General features: G+C 37.3%; 1 protein-coding gene across 2 annotated transcripts in view; it reads left to right on the forward strand.

The window, feature by feature from the left end:
• Positions 1-21,772, forward strand: part of abcc1 (ATP-binding cassette, sub-family C (CFTR/MRP), member 1) — a 43,552-nt gene extending 21,780 nt beyond the window's left edge. Inside the window, exons 15-32 of one of the 2 annotated variants that reach the window (XM_049467883.1) lie at positions 1,412-1,481; positions 4,185-4,311; positions 4,973-5,149; positions 5,371-5,538; positions 6,010-6,196; positions 7,322-7,363; positions 10,373-10,424; positions 13,872-14,010; positions 14,465-14,672; positions 15,029-15,339; positions 15,837-16,036; positions 16,562-16,688; positions 17,429-17,530; positions 17,890-18,036; positions 18,434-18,592; positions 18,713-18,879; positions 19,194-19,388; positions 19,697-21,772. In XM_049467883.1, coding sequence (XP_049323840.1) covers positions 1,412-1,481; positions 4,185-4,311; positions 4,973-5,149; positions 5,371-5,538; positions 6,010-6,196; positions 7,322-7,363; positions 10,373-10,424; positions 13,872-14,010; positions 14,465-14,672; positions 15,029-15,339; positions 15,837-16,036; positions 16,562-16,688; positions 17,429-17,530; positions 17,890-18,036; positions 18,434-18,592; positions 18,713-18,879; positions 19,194-19,388; positions 19,697-19,805 — 2,687 coding nt within the window. In that variant the 3' untranslated portion in view covers positions 19,806-21,772. The remainder of the gene's footprint in view (positions 1-1,411; positions 1,482-4,184; positions 4,312-4,972; positions 5,150-5,370; positions 5,539-6,009; positions 6,197-7,321; positions 7,364-10,372; positions 10,425-13,871; positions 14,011-14,464; positions 14,673-15,028; positions 15,340-15,836; positions 16,037-16,561; positions 16,689-17,428; positions 17,531-17,889; positions 18,037-18,433; positions 18,593-18,712; positions 18,880-19,193; positions 19,389-19,696) is intronic. The other variant, XM_007235343.3, reaches the window with a different exon arrangement.
• The last annotated feature ends 749 nt before the right edge of the window (positions 21,773-22,521 follow it).

The raw sequence follows: 22,521 nt of genomic DNA on the forward strand, positions 1-22,521 counted from the left end.
GAGAATTATGAGTGTTAATGTGATTATGCTCCAAAAACACTGAATCCATGAGTTATATTATTGTAATATATAAGATTTTATACACTGAATTACAGTGAAAGCACAGCACAGTTTGTCTTTAAAAAGAACAGACAGACAGACAGAAACAGACAATTCATTAATCCTAAAGGAGCAGACTCTTAGTCTTAATATGTACCTGCACACCGATACAATCAAATGGAAGACAGATATATTACAGTACAGTAGTAATACAGCTCCTAAATCAGTCAATATATTAGAGTGAAATCAACATTGATGTTTTATTCTATAAACTACAGCCAACATTTCTTACAAATTCCAAATAAAAATGTTGTAATTTAAAGCATTTATTTACAGAAAATGAAAAAAATGGCTGAAATAACAAAAAAGATGCAGAGCTTTCAGACCTCAAAAAGTGCAAAGAAAACAAGTTCATATTCATAAAGTTTTAAGAGTTCAAAAATCAATATTTGGTGGAATAAATCTCTTTTTAATCATAGTTTTCATGCATCTTGGCATGCTCTCCTCCACCAGTCTTACACATTGCTTTTGGATAACTTTATGCCTCTCCTGGTGCAAAAAAATCAAGTAATTCAGCTTACTTTTTTTTTTTTCAAAAAGTAGGTGAAACTGATTATTAAGAGTCAGATCTATTGTGCACAACTTCTCTCCTCCTTACACCTCTACTGCATAGCCATATTCATACTTCATTGATGATATCTAAACTCAGTGTCTTAAACTACTATAGATTTTTTTTTTGCCATTGACTAAATTACACAGCCTAATTTTATTTTTTTATAACAAAATTACAATTTACTGAAGTTTTGTGATATCCCAGCAGACATACCAACAAAGCACAATACATTTGTGCCTCAGTAGTGCTACTCTAATCATGAATTTACTTAAGTAATGCTATTATACTTGTAAATTTACCTCATTAGTTCTCTTTTCACCTTAAATTGAGTGATACTCAAATCATATGTGGGTGAATTTTATTTTGACAAGCAAATAAATGCTAAAGCGAAGATAAACCAGCTAATGTTAGTATTCTGGCATTAGTAACTATACCAAGAATAAGCCTATGATTTTTTTTAACCCAGAAAAGACCTCCAAATGTATTTATCAAGTGCGTACTGTAACAAGTGTAGTGCTTAAAAAGCAGTTGATGTTTGGCTGCTGTATGAATGCTGAGCTTCCTCTCAGAAACAAAACCCCTTCTGTTCACCAAATTAGTGTTTCTGGTTTACAAGGAGATCAAGGGCATCAGAGCAGAGTGTACCTCCTCAAAAAGCCAGAGGGTTTACCCTGCAAGTGTGGGTGTCTGCACCGGTAGTGGTTTGATGTCCTGTAGTGACACATGAGTTTTATTCTTTGTGTCGTTTCATTTATTCAGCTGCAGATAGCATCAGGATTGGGGATGGTGCTTTCAGCTGGTCTAAAGAGGACCGTCCAGCTTTGAAGAGGTAACTGTTTTTTCAGATCTGTGGTTTAAAGTGATAGTTTTACCAAAAAATAATCTATACAACCGTTTCCATTGCCCAACTATAGTGGACCAACCAAGATAGGACACTTCTTTAAGTTTATACTGAAGCTATGAGGCTAATGTAGCTAACAAGTGATAAACTTATGTCCACTAATTAGCACGATGCTACCGCAGGCCTTTATCATCAGTCATTCTCCTCACACTGCATGGATGTGTTTAGTTGTGGTTGACACTGTGTGAGTGATCTTTACAGTGCTTTTGCGTTTAGCTTGGCTCTGCTCTGTTAACAGTTTCTGTTAACAGCCAATAGGAAGTCATACAGTGTCAGAAATCACATAATTAAGTATAAATTGGATATTACTGAACACCTCCACATGCTTTGAGGTATCAGTTATGATTTAGGCTTGCGGTTAGCACCATGCTAATTGATATACATAAGCTTTCGTTATTTTTTTTAGCAACATAGGTTAATTTTTTTCAATGATCCTCAGCTGATGCACTATATTTTTGGTCTTAAATGTCTTAAATAAAAATATACAATAAATGTATTGAAATTATTGGAACTAGGGTTGCAGTGGTAACTGATTTCACAGTATATCATGGTTTAAAAAGGATGGCTTATTACCAGCACTGGTTAAAAATATATAAATATAAAAAAAAATTAAATTCACTTGGAAATCTCTTTCTTAGCCACTTAGTCTCACACAAACCCACACACAGTGGAGTAAAGCAAAGCTGATTTCACCTCTGTCCCCCTAAAAGAAAACAAACAAAAAAATGAGGAGTGTGGCATTACTCTGAATACCCCCTAAATAAATGTGGGGTTCATCAGCACTGTCAACAACTTTCAGTAAGCAATCCTGCTCAGAAAAACATGCTCCAAGCCTGTCAAGGCTGGCTGCTGTGTTTGTTTGCTTTGTAGCTTTAACACAGCTGACCCTGGCTGTTAGCTTTATGGCCAACCCACTATTCTAGTCTTCATAATACAGGTTGAGACATGATATATAGTGTATAAGTCATAGCAAACTGCAAGACTTATATCTAACCAGCCATTGGTCTGTCAACAATGTATTAACTAAGGCAAACAGGAAAGTTTTTTTCTTTTTTAATGCCTTAGCACAGTCATTCTTAAACTGTGTTTTATGCATGGCCAAATATATTAATCTAAAATGTTTTTACCTCTTATTTTCTCATCAGATTTTTGTGTAGTGTTTAAACTGGTATATCCTGCATGTGAGCTTACAATTCAGTTCTTTAGAGTTTCATAGTTCCTACATTTGAACCCTGTGGAACTCCCTGATTCACAGTATTTTTTGTATTAGTAATAATAACAAAATAAATAGCCTAGGGTTGAAAGGGGTGTCATGTAGACTCTGTAATCCACTGCATTCTCTTACACTCCTGTTATTCTCCTCTGTCTCAAGCTTGTCTTTGTAGGCCTACTGAATTTACAGGAAGCAATAATCAATAATTTGCAGATTGCATTGTGGGTGAGGCCCACACTGTAGCCCCAGTGGGTCTTACTTAAACGTTTTGGTTTAATGATGGGTGGTACATTGCTTTAAATGTTTGAGAACCACTGCTTTAGCAGACTGCAATTCTATATCATTATTTCTTTCTTAATACTTTAAAGTAATTGTGAATTACAGTCATATTGTAATGACAGGATTTTTCTTAAATGGTTAGTATGCCACTAAAATCTCATACCATTGCAACCCTAGTTGGAACACATTAAGGGACAGTTCACCCAAACCGAGGTGAAGCTTATTTTGAACTAAGCAGCATGTTTTAATTTAATAATAAAGTCTTAAGAGTAGAAATAATCCCTGTCTTAGAAAACAACCATTAATATTTAAGCTATTAGAAAAATGACTAAAGGAGAGCTCAGATGGTTCAGATATATCTACATATATCTACATAACAGTGTATGGTATGGTATGGTAATACTTTCTATACTTATACATTGGTCCTGAATTAAAGCTGCTGTTGTTAATGTGTGAACATTGCGGTTATGTAGTGAAAATGATCTCCGCTGCTGAAACTGGAGTCTCTGGACTTAGTTGGCAAGTACCTGTGCATGCTGGAAAAAAAAAAACAAGAGCCAGATTAAAAATGCATTCTAGCTAATTTTGAGAAACAAATTATTTAAACAATTAATGTAATTTCTCTATAATCTCTGTAATCTATGAATATTCAGTTCTATGTCTTGAGCTGCTGCCCTTTAATATTCCTGATTCAACTCTGCAGGTAATTTCATACTACTTCAGAGTTAAATCAGGTGTGTTAAAAATGGTAATTGATTAAAGTGTCCAGGGCTGGGGCTGAATATACACCTGCTGTGATCCTGATGTTAATTTTGTAAACATCTATAACAAATCAAGCATTGACTGTATAATAAATATCAAATTAGCATTTTATTATGATTTTATTTAGGTAAGTATTTATCCCACAAATCCATGTTAATTTGCACAAACTACAATATGCCTGTAAAAAAAAAACTGGAAATGAATTGAGCAATTACGATCATTGCAGAGTGTGCCATGTTCTTCTGGTTCCTCTGTGTTCCTCTGCTACTGTTCTTAGCCTCTCCTGTTCTGTCTGTATGTCTGTCTCTCTCTCTCTCTTTCTTTCTCGTTTCCATCTCTCTCCCTCTCTCTCCCTCTTTCTTTCTCTCTCTCTGAAGGATTAACGTTCGTATCCCTGAGGGAGCACTGGTTGCTGTGGTAGGTCATGTTGGGTCAGGGAAGTCATCCCTGCTGTCAGCCCTGCTGGGGGAAATGCACAAACAGGAGGGAGATGTGTCCATTAAGGTATTGTTTATTTACAAACTCATATATTCACTGTATTTTTATGTATTGAAATTAGATTTGTCACAAACAAATGACAGACTATTAAAATAGATTAAAAATCTCTCTTACTTGAAATGTGGCTAATTAAGGAAACTAGACATGTATAGATACCTTTTTCTTTTTTTTTTTACAAGTACAATATGTTTGGACAGCCAAGATAAGCTAGGTAGCCTAAAACAACACAATCTGTCTTCCAACTAACCTTAATCCTAATATCTGAGGGCACACCGTTGAATTATTTCAATAATACAATGTTAAATTCACATTAGCATTAGTTAAATTCACATTAAATTCACATTAATGAATGAGATTGACTAGACATACAAAGCACAGATATTTGAAATCTTAGACACATTTGTATTATTGAAATACTTTCCTTAATTGAAGATTCTGTTATAATAAACACTGGCATCCAAGATTACTCTTATACTGCCTATCTTTAATGTTGGGTGAAAAGTGCAGTTTGGAAAAACTATAAATGCATTCAAAAGTTGGAAAGAATAATCTGGGGAGTAGTTAACAGCTAGTTAAATAGTACTACTATTGTACTGATGTTGCAGCAGAACTTTACTTGCTGTGTTGAGGGCTGAAGTTTATTTGATGTGTGTTTTATTTTTTTCAGGGTTCTGTAGCATACGTTCCTCAGCAGGCGTGGATCCAGAACGCCACACTGCGGGAGAACATCATGTTTGGGCAGGAGAAGAAGGAGAGCTGGTATCAGAAGGTGCTGGAGGCGTGTGCTCTGCTACCAGACCTGGAGATCCTGCCTGGAGGAGACACCACTGAGATCGGAGAGAAGGTCATCTTAAGAAAATGAACTTTTATGTCTAGTATTTTCTAGAAAAATTTATTGTGAACACTGGAAATTTTACATATAAAAATAGTACATATTTAATTATTTAAAATAAGTATTCATTTTAGTTACTACTGAGTACAACGCCTAGATAGTGGTAGATTAATAGTAAACACTGGAACACTGTATATTGTGATAGATAAGTAAAGGTCTGCTGTGCTATACAGGGTGTAAACCTGTCGGGTGGTCAGAAGCAGAGGGTGAGTTTAGCCCGAGCTGTTTACTGTGACTGCTCAGTTTACCTGCTGGATGACCCGCTGTCTGCTGTGGATGCTCATGTGGGGAAGCACATTTTTGAAAAGGTCATCGGGCCACAAGGTGTTCTTCAAGGACGGGTAAGTCTTTACTGTTCATTATAAGGACAAATCTGCCATTTGTAAATTGTTTTGTTAGTGTTTTAGGAAAATAACCTTTTATTTATTGGGAATATAAACACCCTGCCCTCCAGTTTCCGAATAATATTTGATTTTCTTACTTCCACACATGATCCTTTGTAAAAGCTTTTAAAAGAATGGCAAAGTTGCTTCTCTTGAATATTTCTATAATTAAGTTTTATATTATTGTTTTGGGAGATTTGATGTTTTGTTTTATCCTTTATATTTTATCTTATTTAGATGTTTGTGTTCCTTTGTGTTTAGTTTGTTAGTAGTGTAAGTTTTCTTGTTAAAAGTGCTAGTTGTAGTGTTAAACCATTCATTCATATCATAATAAATATCCAGACCCCTGATTTTGAGCATTTTGTGTGTACGTATGTAGGTATGAATTAAGTAATTATTTGATATACACTTTTTTTATTTTTCCCCCAGACTCGTGTTCTGGTGACCCATGGGCTAAGCTTCCTGCCCCAGGCTGATCTGATTCTGGTGATGGTGGACGGAGAGATCACTGAGACGGGCTCATACACAGAGCTGCTCAATCGTCAGGGAGCCTTCGCTGACTTCCTACGCACCTACGCCAATGCTGAGCAGGATGGAGAGCCTGATGGGATGACGGGTAAGAAAGAGAAATTACAGAGAAATACAACGTTTGTTAATTTTTTCCCCAGACAAGCATTTGTTGAAAAGGCTCTATAAACCACTATTCGTTATTGCTTTGATCAGCCCACCACAGAGAGATCATTGTGAGAATATCTGGTCAGGGTGAACTCAGTGAGCTCAAAGCAAGGTCACGACTTCCAGTTTCAACCTCCCTCTGACTTTCATCTACTGTCTTCATCTCGCCTTTGAATCCCAGTGTCTGCGAGTGTGTGTGATGTCTTTTATTCTGACCATTAAACTACTGGTGGTCTTTTTCTGTAGTCAGTTTACTTCAGCTGTGCTTTACCATTAATTGAATGATTTGTACATTTGAAACTAATTTATAAAATAAAATAAACAGCACACATGTATGTATCTGCTAATTAGTCTGCTAATTCTCACTTTAACAAAGCTATAAATAGTGGGTTCTTCTTGGCTCAAATATGGAAAGCACAATATACAGCTTTTACAGTTATCTGTGTCGCATGTAATATCAGAATTAGGGCTGCAACTAATTATTATTTTGGTAGTCGACTACTCTGCTGATAATTTTTTCGAATTAGTCGATTAGTCAATTTTTTTTTTCTGCCATGTCCTTCCTCTCTAAAAACAAGAGAAAAACAGCTAAACAGGAGACTGACAAGGCATTTGAATGTCCAAGTGTTGTTTAAATGTGGAGAGTACTGATATTTAGTGAATAAATATGTAATCTGTTGTGTTTGAGCACTTTTGGAGACGCAGACCAAGTTTCTTTTGTCCCCAGCACTTTGTGTAACGTGGTACTGTTACAATTTAACGATTAGTCCACAATGAAATTTGTAGTCGACAAATTTAAATAATTGACATAGTCGATTATGTCGACTAATCGTTGCAGCCCTAATCAGAAACAGACAAATCGTAATCATGAAAAGTCATGAGAGGTAGTTAGGAACTATTTTGCCATTTGTCTTTCCCCCCCCCATCATTGTCTTCATCCTCAGCCTGGTTTAAACTCCTGCTCTTCTGTGATTTAACCCTTTATTGTCATGTCTGTCAGTGTGACTCTTTATTTCCTTATGTGTTCCTTCTTTCTGTCCTCTGTGTTCTCCTGTGTGCTGTTCAGAGGAGGGAGGAGAGCAGGAGGAGGAGAGTGGGCAGTCTGAAGGTTGGAGGGTCTTAATGTTCACCTGGACATAAAGACACACTAGGGTTGCACGGGTGCATGCTCTGATGATGATGATTTGCACAAAGCTTGTGGTTTTTGAGGTGTTACCCAGTAAGGTCTGGTCCAGTGGGCGGCTTAACCCACATCTGTCCCACTGTCTCTCGTTCCCACACAATTAGCAGTTCAACCCACAGTTTATCACCACGGACCAGGCTTTCCACTGTATTCTGTAGTGAGGTGTAGATGCAGTAGTCTAAACTGTACATTAGTGTTTCCGAACACCCTTAAAGGGCCCATATTGCAAAAATTTTAATTATTTATTTGTTTGAATATTGAATATATAGCTGCAAAACAACCTGTTTCAAACTTTTCATGATTAATGTGTCGCAAATAGGCATATTATTAACCTTTTATTTTGCTTTCACACCTGCCTTGTTTAGTCCAGACTTTTAGATTTTCTAGTTTTTTTAAGTCTGAATGAAAGTAGCAGGTGTGAAAGGGGCTGCAAACCACAGTCTGGACCAAAGGACCAGAGTTTGGTCTGAGCAGAAGAGGTGGCTCGCCAAACTCACAACAAACATTTCTACAAACTAATTAATATGATGTACTGAGAGATGCAGCACATGTATCTGATGATGACAGGATGTAGTAAGGTAAGAAACACAAACTAACTGGACTAAGTATATACAATGTAGCAAAGGCATGAATCTTGTTGCAGATTTTGGTCCGGACAAAAAAAAAAAAAAAACTCAGTCTACAGCAGCCCCATCCATCTGGCTTAGGCTACATCTTTTTTTTTTTTTTTTTTATTTGACTGCTGCCTCCATAAGATGTTAGCAAATGACTATACTTCGTACAGTGTGTAGACAAATAATAAAAGGGAGATAAAAGGTTTAAAAATGCTGCTCTTTATGAGTTTGAGAGCTACAATAGATTAAATTCAGCTTGTTGGCCAGTTAACGATTCCAGGGATGGTGGATATTAACATGGATATCATGTTATTTTGCATAGCGGTGTCAGGAATTTTCTCTGCCATCATCAGAAGTTCTGTAAAGAGTTAAAAAAAAATACAATTACAAAACTTTGTGTGCCATTCGCTATCCTGTTGCAGTGTCTCATGTTATGAATGTTTTGTAATATGTAAAATATGGGCCCTTTAATTTCCTCCCGCTTTAGTGCCCCTAGAGGGTGCTAGCATTACGCTGCTATATTTACTGTAGGCCACTGAGGCATGCAGGCTGTACTTTCAGAGATAAATTTCAATAACCGCCTTCACCTCACCTCAGTGTGGTGATGAAGCAGACAGAGGAACGGAGCAAAACTGAGTAATAATTTTAAATATAGGAGATTGAACAGTGTTATATTTCAGCGCCATAGACCAAATCTAAATGTTGGTAAACATCTGGATGGATAAATTACATTCACTTGTAGGTCATTGTAGCTTATTTTAACCTTTTCAACAAAGTTTTATTTAGGTTTTACTTTGACGACGTATTTTTGCAGACTTATTCAGTCTGTGATTTACATTTTAATATCATTTGTGTTGTTTGACAGCCAGCAATAAAGTATATGGACCTTCTACAGACCTGTAGTGAAAATGTGTACCAAAGACTGTGTTTATATAGGCTGTTCCCTGCATGATTCACTCTCTATGGAGGTAACATGTTGCTGTTATTGCTGCGCATTTATGGCTGTAATAATACCACATAATTCCTGAGTAAAAAAAGGTCAAACAGCAGAGCTGATGTAGAGCTGAGCCAAGTGAGTGAAAAGGAAAAACCAGGACTGCTAATATCAACAACAGCCGCATCAAGAATGTCTATTTTACCAAACTGTGAATATTTCAAGGAGCTAATAGTCTTAGAGGTTATTATTCACCAGAGGTGTCACTTGGCCTGGGCTACTGGGGCTACAGCCCTGAAGATATATTAACAAAACCCCAAAAGTAATTTGTGTAGCAAAGCTGGCAATTTTCTGTCAGGTTTAGCTCATGTATAATGTTGTACGTCAGTACAAGGTCAGGACTCTCTTTGCCTGTATAAGGCTGAGGTTCAGTGGAATTCAGCTAAAATTGTAATTGTGAAATTAAACTGGCATCACTTAATAATAGCTGACTTGTGTGATGTTCTATTAGAGGAGGTGAATGTTTTATAATGTTTTAGATTTTGTGGAAGAATTATAGAATATGTACTAAATAAATCACTGTTTGTAAACCCATTATTACTCCATATTTTTGTACATTTAATTGTATTACTCCATCAGGAATATGTCAAAAAAATATTTTTTACAGTAATCTAATGTTCTAATGTTCTCCAAATTCTATGTTCCTGTAGTCCAGAACTGAATTAATTAATTACACTTGTGTTACTCTGAATTTATACTTCCACAATTTCTGAGGAACAGATTATTCTACACATATTCTTTACACACACACACACACACAGTGCACACATGCAGCTTGTCTTTTTTTTTTTTTTAAGTACCACTAAAGAAAAAGAAGCACATGTCTGGGCCATCGTAGTGTAAAAGGTAGTTACTTTAATTTTCTGTTTAAAGAAGTTGGTTTCCTTTGTTCCCTGGTTGTTTTTTTTTTACGATTTAATGACGGCCACAATCAAGAATGCTAAATTTCTGCATGCTTTGTTCGTTTGTCAAACCATTACATAAAGAAAAACTACATATTATACTGGATGCTTAAAAGAATCTGTAAAATAAAAAATCTTATAATTAACTGCCCTAAGGCCCGAATCTTTACATACTCAGGTAATGCCCTGTTATTTATTCACTAAAGCACTGAAAAGGTTCTGTTTTACAGGTATAACACTGCTTTGTCCTGATGTGAAATGCATTTGAAATATTTGTGAATGAAATTTTGCAGCTTGACATGGCTGTTATAAGGCATTGATGATCATGTGGTGTTGATGACTGGTTTAGAGTCTGTGTGACCAGCATGCTTTATGCAGATGCTTCTTTGAATGTGTTAATTATTCTCTCAAATCTTTGGTACAGACGGAGCTCCACGGAAAACACTGGAGAACGGAGGTCCTGCGGCTGTGCTGAGGTAAGTCTGCGTGTGAAAATAGCTGGAAATGAAAACTGGAATCTTATCTTTTAGTTTTATTCTGGAGCTGCAAGGCTAATGTAGCTAGCTACAGTTAATGGAAGTTTATACCAGATAATTTCTAGAGAGGATAATATCTGTTTAAAAAGCCACGAGAGGGCGGCCCTGACTGAGTCTAAAATGAATGGGTAGTACAGTCATATGAAAAAGTTTGGGCACCCCTATTAATCTTAATCATTTTAGTTCTAAATATTTGGGTGTTTGCAACAGCCATTTCAGTTTGATATATCTAATAACTGATGGACACAGTAATATTTCATTTCATTGAAATGAGGTTTATTGTACTAACAGAAAATGTGCAATATGCATTAAACCAAAATTTGACTGGTGCAAAAGTATGGGCACCCTTATCATTTTATTGATTTGAATACTCCTAACTACTTTTTACTGACTTACTGAAGCACAACATTGGTTTGGTAACCTCATTGAGCTTTGAACTTCATAGCCAGGTGTATCCAATCATGAGAAAAGGTATTTAAGGAGGCCAATTGCAAGTTGTTCTCCTATTTGAATCTCCTCTGAAGAGTGGCATCATGGGCTCATCAAAACAACTCTCAAATGATCTAAAAACAAAGATTGTTCAACGTAGTTGTTCACAGGAATGATACAAAAAGTTTAAAGAGATTTAACCTGTCAGTTTCCACTGTGAGGAACATAGTAAGGAAATGGAAGACCACAGGGACAGTTCTTGTTAAGCCCAGAAGTGGCAGGCCAAGAAAAATATCAGAAAGGCAGAGAAGAAGAATGGTGAGACCAGTCCTCCACCTCCAAAGAGCTGCAGCATCATCTTGCTGCAGATGGTGTCACTGTGCATCGGTCAACAATACAGCGCACTTTGCACAAGGAGAAGCTGTATGGGTGATGAGAGAGATGCGAAAGACGCCTTAGATGCAAAAGCATACCTCTGGCGACTCTGTTTGTGGCGTGCTTGCAGAAATGGCTTCTTTTGCATCACTCTCCGATACAGCTTCTCCTTGTGCAAAGTGCGCTGTATTGTTGACCGATGCACAGTGACACCATCTGCAGCAAGATGATGCTGCAGCTCTTTGGAGGGTGCCCATCCTTTTGCACTGGTCAAATTTTGGTTTAATGCATATTGCACATTTTCTGTTAGTACAATAAACCTCATTTCAATCCTGAAATATTACTGTGTCCATCAGTTATTAGATATATCAAACTGAAATGGCTGTTGCAAACACCCAAATATTTAGAACTAAAAATGATTAAGATTAATAGGGGTGCCCAAACTTTCATATGACTGTAAATGAAAGTATATTAATTAATTTGCTCAACACAGAATAATAGCAAATGTTTCAGCACGGTAGTCATTTATTTTTAAGCTTTTGAACTCCAGTTATAAACCTTTTAAAAATATTCTGACTGTAACTCCAGCATCAGTTCACTAGTCAGCTCACAGTAGCACCGATACTGACAATTTTACTGCCTAAAACCAGTTTGGTGTAGAAAATGAAAAATATATAGTAGTCCTGCAACTAACAGTTATAATGATAATCAAATAAATGTTGACTAAAACTCCAGCTTACTTTGGAACTGCTAGTCAATCTGCCACATTTAAGGTAGAATTTAAGGTGGAACTGAAAACTCAGGGGGAAATGCTAATGCTACCTTTTTTGCTAACTATGAGTGAGAAATACATTAACATGATGTGTCCCATTCTTAAATTTAAGTTAATGTACTCTAGCAGACTTTAGGAACATTGAGTGAAAAATTGAATTTACTTACTACAAACTTACCGTGAACCTCATTCACACGTGGTTTCAACATGCATCCAGCTTAAAAGTTTTTATAGGTTTGGTTGGCTTACTGCCCCACATTAGCAGGTAGCAACTGTACTTATGTGTATAGTAACCTAGACCCAACTTTTAAGATTTACGTGATTATTAGTTGCAGCCCTAATATACAGGTGTTTTCTTTACTTTTTAGTTAAATATTATTATAATTTCTAAAATTAAAGGAATCTCCTGGCCAAGTGATTATTTACTATTTAGAATGTAGTTTTTTTTGCCAGTTGGTTCACAGCCATTCATTTTGGACTCTTGAACACCCTCTAGCGGTTTGCAGTAATTTTGTGGGCGCTAATTCTCAGTTTCTGTTCACATGAATGAGTACTTTACTTAGACTAGTGGTGGGCAATTCATTTTCTCAAGGGGATGAGAAATTGCAACAGTTTTAGAGGACCAGTCTAATATACTTAGACCAACAGTAAATTAAACTTTACAGTGATGCAATTAAAATGTTGAGCGCGAATTATAGTTAAACATTCATGTAAAAATGTTTTGAAAATGTGCAACATTAACAGTGTTTAAAAACTAGCAGCACTATCAGCAAATTTACACTAAAATCAAGTTTTACAAAAGACTAGCATCATTTAACTAACAAAAAAAAAAAAAAAAATTCAATAAATGCATTTGTATGTTTGTTCTGCCTCAGTTCAGTGAAATAAATCTAGCCTGTTTTGGGCTTGAACAAGTGCATTAAAATCAGGCTGAATATAAGATGTGGAAATTCAGTTTTAAGAACGTTTCTAAAAGAATCCACTGTTCTACAGAAGGGTAGTTGTGTTTCAGGTGTGTATTTCTTGATTATACCTGGTAACTGTATTTATGTAGTGGTAAGACCAGTTTCTGATCCATTTTCAGTCTCTGCACACGAATTTTCGGTGTGGATAGCGCGAGTTACAGATTAAATTTTCCCTTCTAATATACCAACAATCTCTGAGACAGTCAGAGGGCAGGTTATGTCCTGTGGACCATACAATGCCCAGGTCTGACTTAGACTGTGTGCTACTCTGATGTGCTTTTGCTTCTTGTTCTGCTGCCTTCAGCACGCCTATCCATGAGAAGTCTGTGTATTTACACATTTTGACAGCAGCACATTTTGACATCAGAATTGGTGACCCCTATGCCAAGACCACTCTGTTTACTCCAGTTATGAATGCTCTTTTAGGCTAAAAAGGTGAAAGGATCGTAATCACCTAAAACAAATTGTCACAGATAAACAGTCACAGATAAAACCTAATATATGTAATATCTCTAGTTTTACTCTGGAGCTGTGAGGCAAATGTAGCTACCTAGCTAGCTAACAGGAAAGGAAAGTTTATACTTTACCAATTAGCTATGTTTTAACTAAAAAAAGCTAAAAATAACTCTCTGAATATGTGATGCTAATGAAGTGTTCGCTAACTAATGTGGACTATAAGTTCATACCTCATTATTAGCATTGTGCTAACCTAAACACCTAACAGGAGCCATATGTTTTAGTTTTACATTGGAGCTGTGAGGATTATGTTGTCAGGTCATATTTTACCAATTAGCATGGTTCTTACGGTGTGTCTGAATGTGCATGTGTGTGTGTGCATGTGTTCAGACAGAGCCAGAGCTCCCTAAACACACCTGGAGCGGCTAAGCCACAGCAGAAAGCTGAGAGTAACGACACCCAGGCCAAGAAGACCAAATCTCCTGATGCTGCCAAACTGACCGAGGCTGACAAAGCCAACACAGGCAGGGTATGAGTCTGTCGACATCCTCTATACAGATCACCACCATCTCATGCGTAATTTTATTTAATTATGTATTTATTTACACTTACTGCTTAAACCTTGTCATGTCTCTTTATGGACCAGGAGATGTTTATAAAAAATTGCTGGAATGAATCTTTGCGTGAACTTGTTTTTTTTTTTTCACCTACATATATGAAGTTACTACTGTCTAAACATCTGCACTTTATAACCAACATAATACTCATACTAAATATATACATTAAATACGCTATTGTACTGTATATGGACATGACCTTAATCATTTTTACTATTCTCAATATTGCTTAATGTGTTTACTTACCAGGGACAGCCCATTAATGGAAATGAGATGTTTATTTTCATCTAACTTTTATATATTTAATGTTCAATATCTTAATATACCTAATCATAAATATTTAAGTGCTCTATATGTGTGTTGTAGGTAAAACTGGCAGTGTTTTGGGAGTACATGAAGGCCATTGGAGTGTTTCTGTCCTTCATCAGCATCCTCCTCTTCCTTGCTCATCATGTGTCATCTCTGGGTTCCAACTACTGGCTCAGCCTGTGGACGGATGATCCGGTCATCAATGGCACTCAGCCTTCCAGAGAGATGCGACTGGGGGTTTATGGAGCCTTGGGACTCTCACAAGGTTCTACTGAACATTGTTAGATAGAAGATTTAGTCCTTAAACCTGAGAGTGTAGAGATTTTCTGTCATTCAATTTTTCATCCAATTTATTATTGCAGTCTATCAGTGTAAGGAGGACAGTGAGGGGGCAGAGAGTATATGTTAAGCTTGTAGCCATGCCCAAATTACTTTTGTTAATTTATTTTTTTTCCCTTTCCCCCTCTGCTCTTACATTTAATGAGTTATCATTTTTGAGGACTCATCAATTACCTAAAATTTTTATGGTCATGGTGTTCCACAGTGTTTTTCCCTAGTGTTATTAATAACATGATTTATTAGCTCTGTTTAATGTTGTTGTTCTTTTTTTTTTCCTCCCAGGCATCGCCGTGTTCTGTTACTCCATCTCCGTCTCCATCGGTGGGATCCTGGCCTCACGTTATCTGCACGAGACCATGCTCTACAATGTCCTGAGGTCACCCATGTCCTTCTTCGAGCGCACGCCCAGCGGGAACCTGGTCAACCGCTTCGCTAAAGAGACTGACACCATCGACTCGGTGATTCCGAGCATCATTAAGATGTTCATGGGCTCCATGTTCAACGTTCTGGGTTCATGTGCCGTCATTCTCATAGCCACTCCCCTTGTGGCCATCATCATCCCCCCTCTGGGACTGCTCTACTTCTTTGTACAGGTCAGTCAGTATGATGGACAGGTTGGTTTAGACAAAGGTTGATTTAGATAAACCAGCTTAGGTAAGATTGGTGCTCTGGCTCACATATGTCAATGTGTGGATTTCTTAAACCGCTACTAAACAGTCATTTCCAGTTGTGATATGTTGAAGCAGGAAAGTTGGCATGCCTAAGAATCTGATAGTTGTGTGACTAGGCCGCTAAAACATCAGGCAGATGTTGTGGGGTTATTGATGTTCATGGAGGGAGGTCCCACCTCACAACTTACCGTTAACATTAGTCTTGGTGCCAGAAACCACAGAACACTTTCAGAGGTCTTGTAAAGTTCATGCTGCAACAGTTCAGAGCTGTTTTAGATGTTCAAGGGTAACCCACATAATGTTATTGCCAAACACTTTTATTGTTTTCGGTCCCAATATTTATATATTCCTGCATGAGTCTCACTCATGCCTGTTCTCACTTTTTTTTTTTTTTTTTTTAATTGCTGTCTCTGTTTCAGCGTTTCTATGTGGCGTCCTCAAGGCAGCTGAAGCGTCTGGAGTCAGTGAGTCGTTCTCCGGTGTATACTCACTTTAACGAGACGCTGCTGGGTACTAGTGTAATTCGGGCGTTTGGTGAGCAACAGCGCTTTATTGGGGAGAGTGACCGCAGAGTGGACCACAACCAGAAGGCCTATTTCCCCAGCATAGTCGCCAACAGGTCTCAACACACACATACGCACACACACACAGACAGACACAGACTCACACACACGCACAGACACACACACACACACACACACACACACACACACATGCTCATGTCATTGCGACTACAAAATGTGTTCACCTAAAATGTATTTGTAGAAACAAATTGTACATAACGGAGGGATTTCAAATATTGTATAATGTAAAGAAAACACTGTATTAAAAAAAACTTTTTAAAGCCTGAATAATCACATAACTGAAAATTCAAATTCTTTAAAACTGGAGTGTTCTTTTAACTTAAATATATACTTTAAAATAAATAACACTTTGGATTGTGTGTTGTAAACTTTTCCCGGTGCATTCAAAGTACATATAATCCACCAAGTTGCAGGAAAAAAAAAATATATATATATACAGACCTAAATATATAAAGACTGATTTCCGAACCGCTAGGACATGCATCATTCAAGTTTTAAACAGCAAAAAATGTAAATTATTGTCATAAAATATTCATTTTTGAATCGTTGTGTGTTTCCAGGTGGTTGGCTGTGCGGTTGGAGTTTGTGGGTAACTGTATTGTAACGTTTGCTGCACTGTTTGCTGTGATGGCCAGAGCCAATCTGAGTCCCGGCATTATGGGGCTGTCCATTTCCTACGCCCTACAGGTAAATTGCGTAATATAATAAATAGTGTTTGATCATTTAAATCATGATAAATTGCACTGTATAAAAAAAAATATACATCTGCTCACTTATTGTTTCTTTTTAAACAAGCATATTACACAACTGTTCATCCTGCTTTTGTTTGTGTAACTGTTTCTAATATCCAGACAAGATTATGAAGCACTGCTGTAAGGATTTGCATCATTTACATTAAGCAACATTCATATTAGTGAGGTCAGGATGTTGGATGCTCACCACCTCAACGAAGAGCACGAACAGAAACGCAGTCAATGCAGCGTCACCGTGCTGAAACTTCTCAGACGCTTGATCTGTCTCTCTATCACACACCATTCTGTCTGTCTCTCACTCTCCCGCTCATTAGTGTTCTCTCTCTCTTTCTCTCCCCCGAAATATTATAAAAAAGTAAAAAAAAAAGATCTAGTCTGCCAACCTAAACCACGCTACACTTTTATTACTACTAGCATAATTTATGATTATAATACCATTTTAAGTGCTTTAAGTGCTAATTTAATTTTGTCAGCCTAATGATGATATTTCTTAAAACAACTCTGAAAAACTGAACTGCATCCAGCAGTATGCTTAGGGAAAAATATTTGTAGTTTAAGCAGGTAAAGTTATGCTGTAAAGCAAGTGTAAAAATTATTATCCCTGTTTTTATTTTATTTTATATTTTTTTAAACAATACCTAGCCCTCCTCCTAATGGGATCAATTGTTCTTCCAGGTAACTGCCTCTCTGAACTGGCTGGTGAGGATGTCCTCTGAGGTGGAGACCAACATCGTGGCTGTGGAGAGGGTAAAGGAGTACGAAGACACGGAAAAAGAGGTGAATAGAGCAGACTGTCAGAAATGATCAGAATAAGCATTATACATTTAAATATATTTACTTATATTATAATTATATTATTATATTTTGATTACCTTTTTTGAGACAAACTGATAAAACCAAACATGAATCAGAAGGAGGATTAAGGATTTAACCTAAGGTTTTTTCATGCTTGAGCCCTTTTACACAAGGTGCAAGACACTCCCAGATATTTTCTTTGTCCTATACATGTTCATCTTAGTACAGGAAATGGTTCATGTGGTTTAAGCAAGTGTCAGCAAGAGGCATTGAAATGACACTGCATCACTCACTGTGAGCTGTGTGTTGTCTGATGTCTAACACTGGTGTCTGTTCCTCAGGCTGAGTGGAAGCTGGAGCAGTCCTCAGTTCCTGCTGGCTGGCCAACTGCTGGACACATCGAGGTCCGAAACTTTGGCCTGCGGTACAGAGAGGACCTGGAGCTGGCCATCCATGACATCACAGTCATAATTGAGGGTGGAGAAAAGGTGAAAAACCCTACATTTCCATATTGTTTCTTTTTTCCTGGTTTTAGAGCAATACAGAGTGTGCATATAGACTGCCTGTAGCGGAGCCTAATAAAATAATAAAATAAGCTTTACCTATCACTCAATGCTGTATCTTTATAACTTAGGCTCTATCTCTTTGAGTTTTAGAGCTGTAAATTTTACCAAACAATTGAACATTGGTTTTGTTTACCTTGCTATATGCACTCTCCACATTTGGCACTTTTTTACGCATTTCATGATGCAAAGTATGAAGAAAAGACACCAGATTTTTTGAACCTTTCGGTAGTTCCGAGATCTTCCTGTCATTGCCTTCTTAGTATCAAATTTCGATACCCAGCCCTAGTTGAAATGAACTTTTTAACTGTGTGTGTTTCAGGTGGGAATTGTGGGAAGAACAGGTGCAGGGAAATCATCTTTGACACTCGGGTTGTTCCGCATCATTGAGGCAGCGCAGGGAGAGATCTGCATCGATGGAGTAAACATCGCTAATCTGGGCCTCCATGATCTCCGCTCACGCATTACCATCATTCCACAGGTCTTATACACATGCGCACATACACAAACGCGTGCGCACACATGCCCATGCTAAACTAATTTATTATTATTTAATGTAAATACACAATGCACTAAAACCACTGCTGTAACTGTTCATTAGGACCCGGTTCTGTTCTCCGGTTCTCTGCGGATGAATCTGGACCCGTTCGATGGTTACTCTGATGAGGACGTGTGGAGAGCTCTGGAACTCGCTCATCTGAAGAACTTTGTGTCCGGCCTGCCAGACAAACTGAACCACGAGTGTTCAGAGGGAGGAGAGAACCTGAGGTACAGAACATGTTTCAGTTTTGTTCTTTTATTACAGGTTCCTCTCCTTATGTCCACTTTACTGATTAATGTTATTTTATTTTGTTATCCTTTATTTAACCAGATTATCTCTATTAAAATTATTTAAAAAATGAAAAAAGTAACAATAACATATTGTAACATTTAATAGGCTTGAAATAGCTTCTGTAGTACTAATCAGTAAATATTAAGAACTTGCTTTGTCTGTCTGTGTCTGTGTGTGTGTGTGTGTGTGTGTGTGTGTGTGTGTGTGTGTGTGTGTGTGTGTGTGTGTGTGTGTGTGTGTGTGTGGTCAGTCTGGGTCAGAGGCAGCTGGTGTGTTTGGCTCGAGCTTTACTGAGGAAGACGAAGATTCTGGTTCTGGACGAGGCGACGGCAGCTGTGGATCTGGAGACGGACAACCTGATCCAGTCCACCATCCGCACTCAGTTTGAGGACTGTACTGTTCTGACCATCGCCCACCGTCTCAACACCATCATGGACTACACCAGGTAACACACACACACAGGTTGTATTAATACATTTCAATATTTGTTTTTTTAATTACATTTTAACTTCAGACATTTAAGGTAGTAATACATGTAAGGGGAGTTGCATTGTGTTTAGTTTCAAGACCTCCATCTCTTAGTTTTGTTCTAATGAAGCCAAAATATTCATGTTTAATTATGAAAAATAGAAACAAGTTTTCATGGGTTGTCCTGTTTATTTATTTATTTATTTATTTATTTATTTTTTCATCTCATCTATCTGTCTGTATTTCACAGTGTAACTAATAATGTTCATGTTTGTATTCCTGCAGGGTTCTGGTTCTAGATAAAGGCAAGATGGCAGAGTTTGATTCACCTGCCAGTCTCATCGCCAAGAAAGGAATTTTCTATAAGATGGCCAAAGACTCCGGTTTGGTCTGATAAAAGAGCCTCAGTGTAGAACTGTGCTAGTTCTGAAACACCGCTGTGGGTGGAGCCTGAGTCGTGGTAACCACTGATTGGAAACCACTGATTGGCAGCCTGAGCTCCACTAGAGTCCTTTTGTTTCATTATTTCTTTGTTTTATCTGCTGCTGGAGTAGCTGTTACTGTAGCGCCCCCTACTGTGAGCCTCTGCTGCTCACTAGCAGCTCACACTAGAGAGATGCTTTAGTAAGGTTTTGAAGGAAGAAAAAAAAAAAGTTTGATTTAAGACTTAAGCTATTTTTGGATGCCTGTTTGTTTGTTTATCTTTGAAAGGTGAGTTGGGGGTGAACCGCATGAGTCAGACTCGAGCGTGGTTCCCGAGCGAGAGGCTGTGTGATGGTGGTGGTTGGTTTTTTTTTTAGTTGGACTGTTTTTGAGTTCAGAACAAACAGATCTTTCTTATTGTGCAATGTTAATGATGTCAGAGCGACGAGCGCCAGCGCCGCCGTCTGGCCTACCTCCCTCAGCACTGTCCATTACACACACGGGGCTTGGAGCCAAGCCAAAGACTTGAAAACCAAGAATCTAGAAGTTCTCCAAAGGTTTAATCTGAGAGAGATCCGGGTTCCTCAGAGCATCACTTAAAAACTGCTGATCATCAAAGAAACTCCCTGACTTTATTTACACACGTCAAAGCAGATCAGAGTAGATTTCAGTAATTTTCAGATCTGAATCTGCAGACTGAACATAAACATATGAGTTCTATACTAAAGTAATTTACAGATTATAATTCACCTTTTTCTTGTATTTTTTCTATTAATAGTAAAATTGGTGGTGTATTAGATGTAGTGTTGGAGTATTGAGAGCTTGAACTACTGCACTGGTACATAAACTAATATTAATATGGACTAATATTGTGTATATAGCTGTAATAATGTACTATTATTTTAACAAACAAAAAAATACAGCCGCTGTTTATTTACATATATTTTTATTTATTTACTGACATTCATTTACTGTAAATGAAAAAATATATAGCAACACTATATTTTATATATAATTGTGATTCATTCCAAAATGCTTTATGTATTTTTTTTTTTTTTTTTTATGATGCCATAATATGCCATAATTGGAGTGGACATATACAATACAATATCTTAGACTTACTTCTTTTCAGAATCTTTATACACAGAACTGTGATAACATTTTGGAATTAAACACTTTGTGTATATTATAAATAAATAAATAAATAGGGTTCTAATTAAGTCACATCAATAAGTAATCTCTTACACAGATTAACTACTAACTGTCTGAAGTGGCTGGGTGTTTAGGTGATGCTCTGCTCCCTGAGCAGCTCTCAGAAAAGAACTGAACCCTAAAAACTCCACGTTCTTCAAAACTGATCTGCCTCCTCCTTTCATTCTGAATGTAATCTTTATTTAGATGCCTCATTTAACCCTTTTCTATATTTATATCTCATTTCTCTGAGTTTTAGTTGTTGTTTGTTTTAACCAAAAGAAAGCGCTCCCTCTGCAGATCAGCTCCAGCACTGCTGACTCGCTGCTGGAGGGCGGAGTCAGTCCAGACAAGTTATTCATATCCATATTTGTACATGAGGGTCAGCACAGGTCACCTTTTGTGGCCTGATTTGTGTGTGTGTGTGTGTGTGTGTGTGTGTGTGTGTGTGTCGAGGTGTTTTCTCTCTCTGGTGCAGCAACACATAAACAGCTAGCCTTTTTCGTACTGTACTGAAGGTCAGTCAGTGAGACGCGTCTCTGCTCTGTCTTCTGTACAGACCTTTAAAATCACATCGTTGTTGTGTTTTGAGTACGACACCTGATTTGTTACATATTTATATTATTTGTAAGCGTATGACTATAATTTGATATTTGTATAATATACACGCACTAGTTTTTAAGTGTGCTTACTTTCATGAATCAAAATGTAAAGAGTTAAAAATAAATAAACACTTTTGTAACAAGATGTTAAAGCTTTAATTTGTTTTTGGTGGCCCATCTTTTTTTCTTTTTTTTTTTTTGGGACGTTCAGAACTCGCAGTGTCAGTCATGCAAAGCACCACTTCACAGTGGTGGGTGAAATCAGACGTAGGATCACTGGTGTGTAACATAATGAATTATGCATAAGAGCCCAGATCCATTTCTAAGTATTGATAGCAAGTTCAAAATTAAATTCAGATAAATTCAGTGAGCAAATCATTTATGTTTGTTTCTTATTGCTGGATCATGACTTAATATATTATGGTTAAAATCATGATATAATAAACAACAGGATGGAACCATAGAGTGTATTTAAGTACGCACAGGACGACCCCATTCACTTACAGTATGGTGTTTTGAAGCCATATAGACCACTGAAGTCTTATCGTCATTTTGTGGTCTGAGCCATGTTGTTTATGCCCATATTTGGGGTCTCTTTGTGGTTCTGTGTCTAAACGGTTCAAGTCAATACGAGATTTGAATGGGCTTTTTTTAAAAACTGGCCTCTGTCACATTCTGTGGTAAATAAATATGTTCAGACTCCTGTACGTTTTATTCTGTGTACATTTACCCCCTAAATATCACTGGATCCTCTGAATTTCTAGATCGTTTAAGGGGAGTAAACAGAAAAATGCTAACTTTAAGCTAATGCTTAACTGACGTCACAGCACAGCGGCTAGAAATGACCCCGGACAGATCACGTTTTGGATTATTATGCTTTTTCACAGAGGATCA

Source organism: Astyanax mexicanus, chromosome 19 (assembly GCF_023375975.1).
Source record: "Astyanax mexicanus isolate ESR-SI-001 chromosome 19, AstMex3_surface, whole genome shotgun sequence".
In the NCBI taxonomy this organism is placed as follows: domain Eukaryota; kingdom Metazoa; phylum Chordata; class Actinopteri; order Characiformes; family Acestrorhamphidae; genus Astyanax; species Astyanax mexicanus.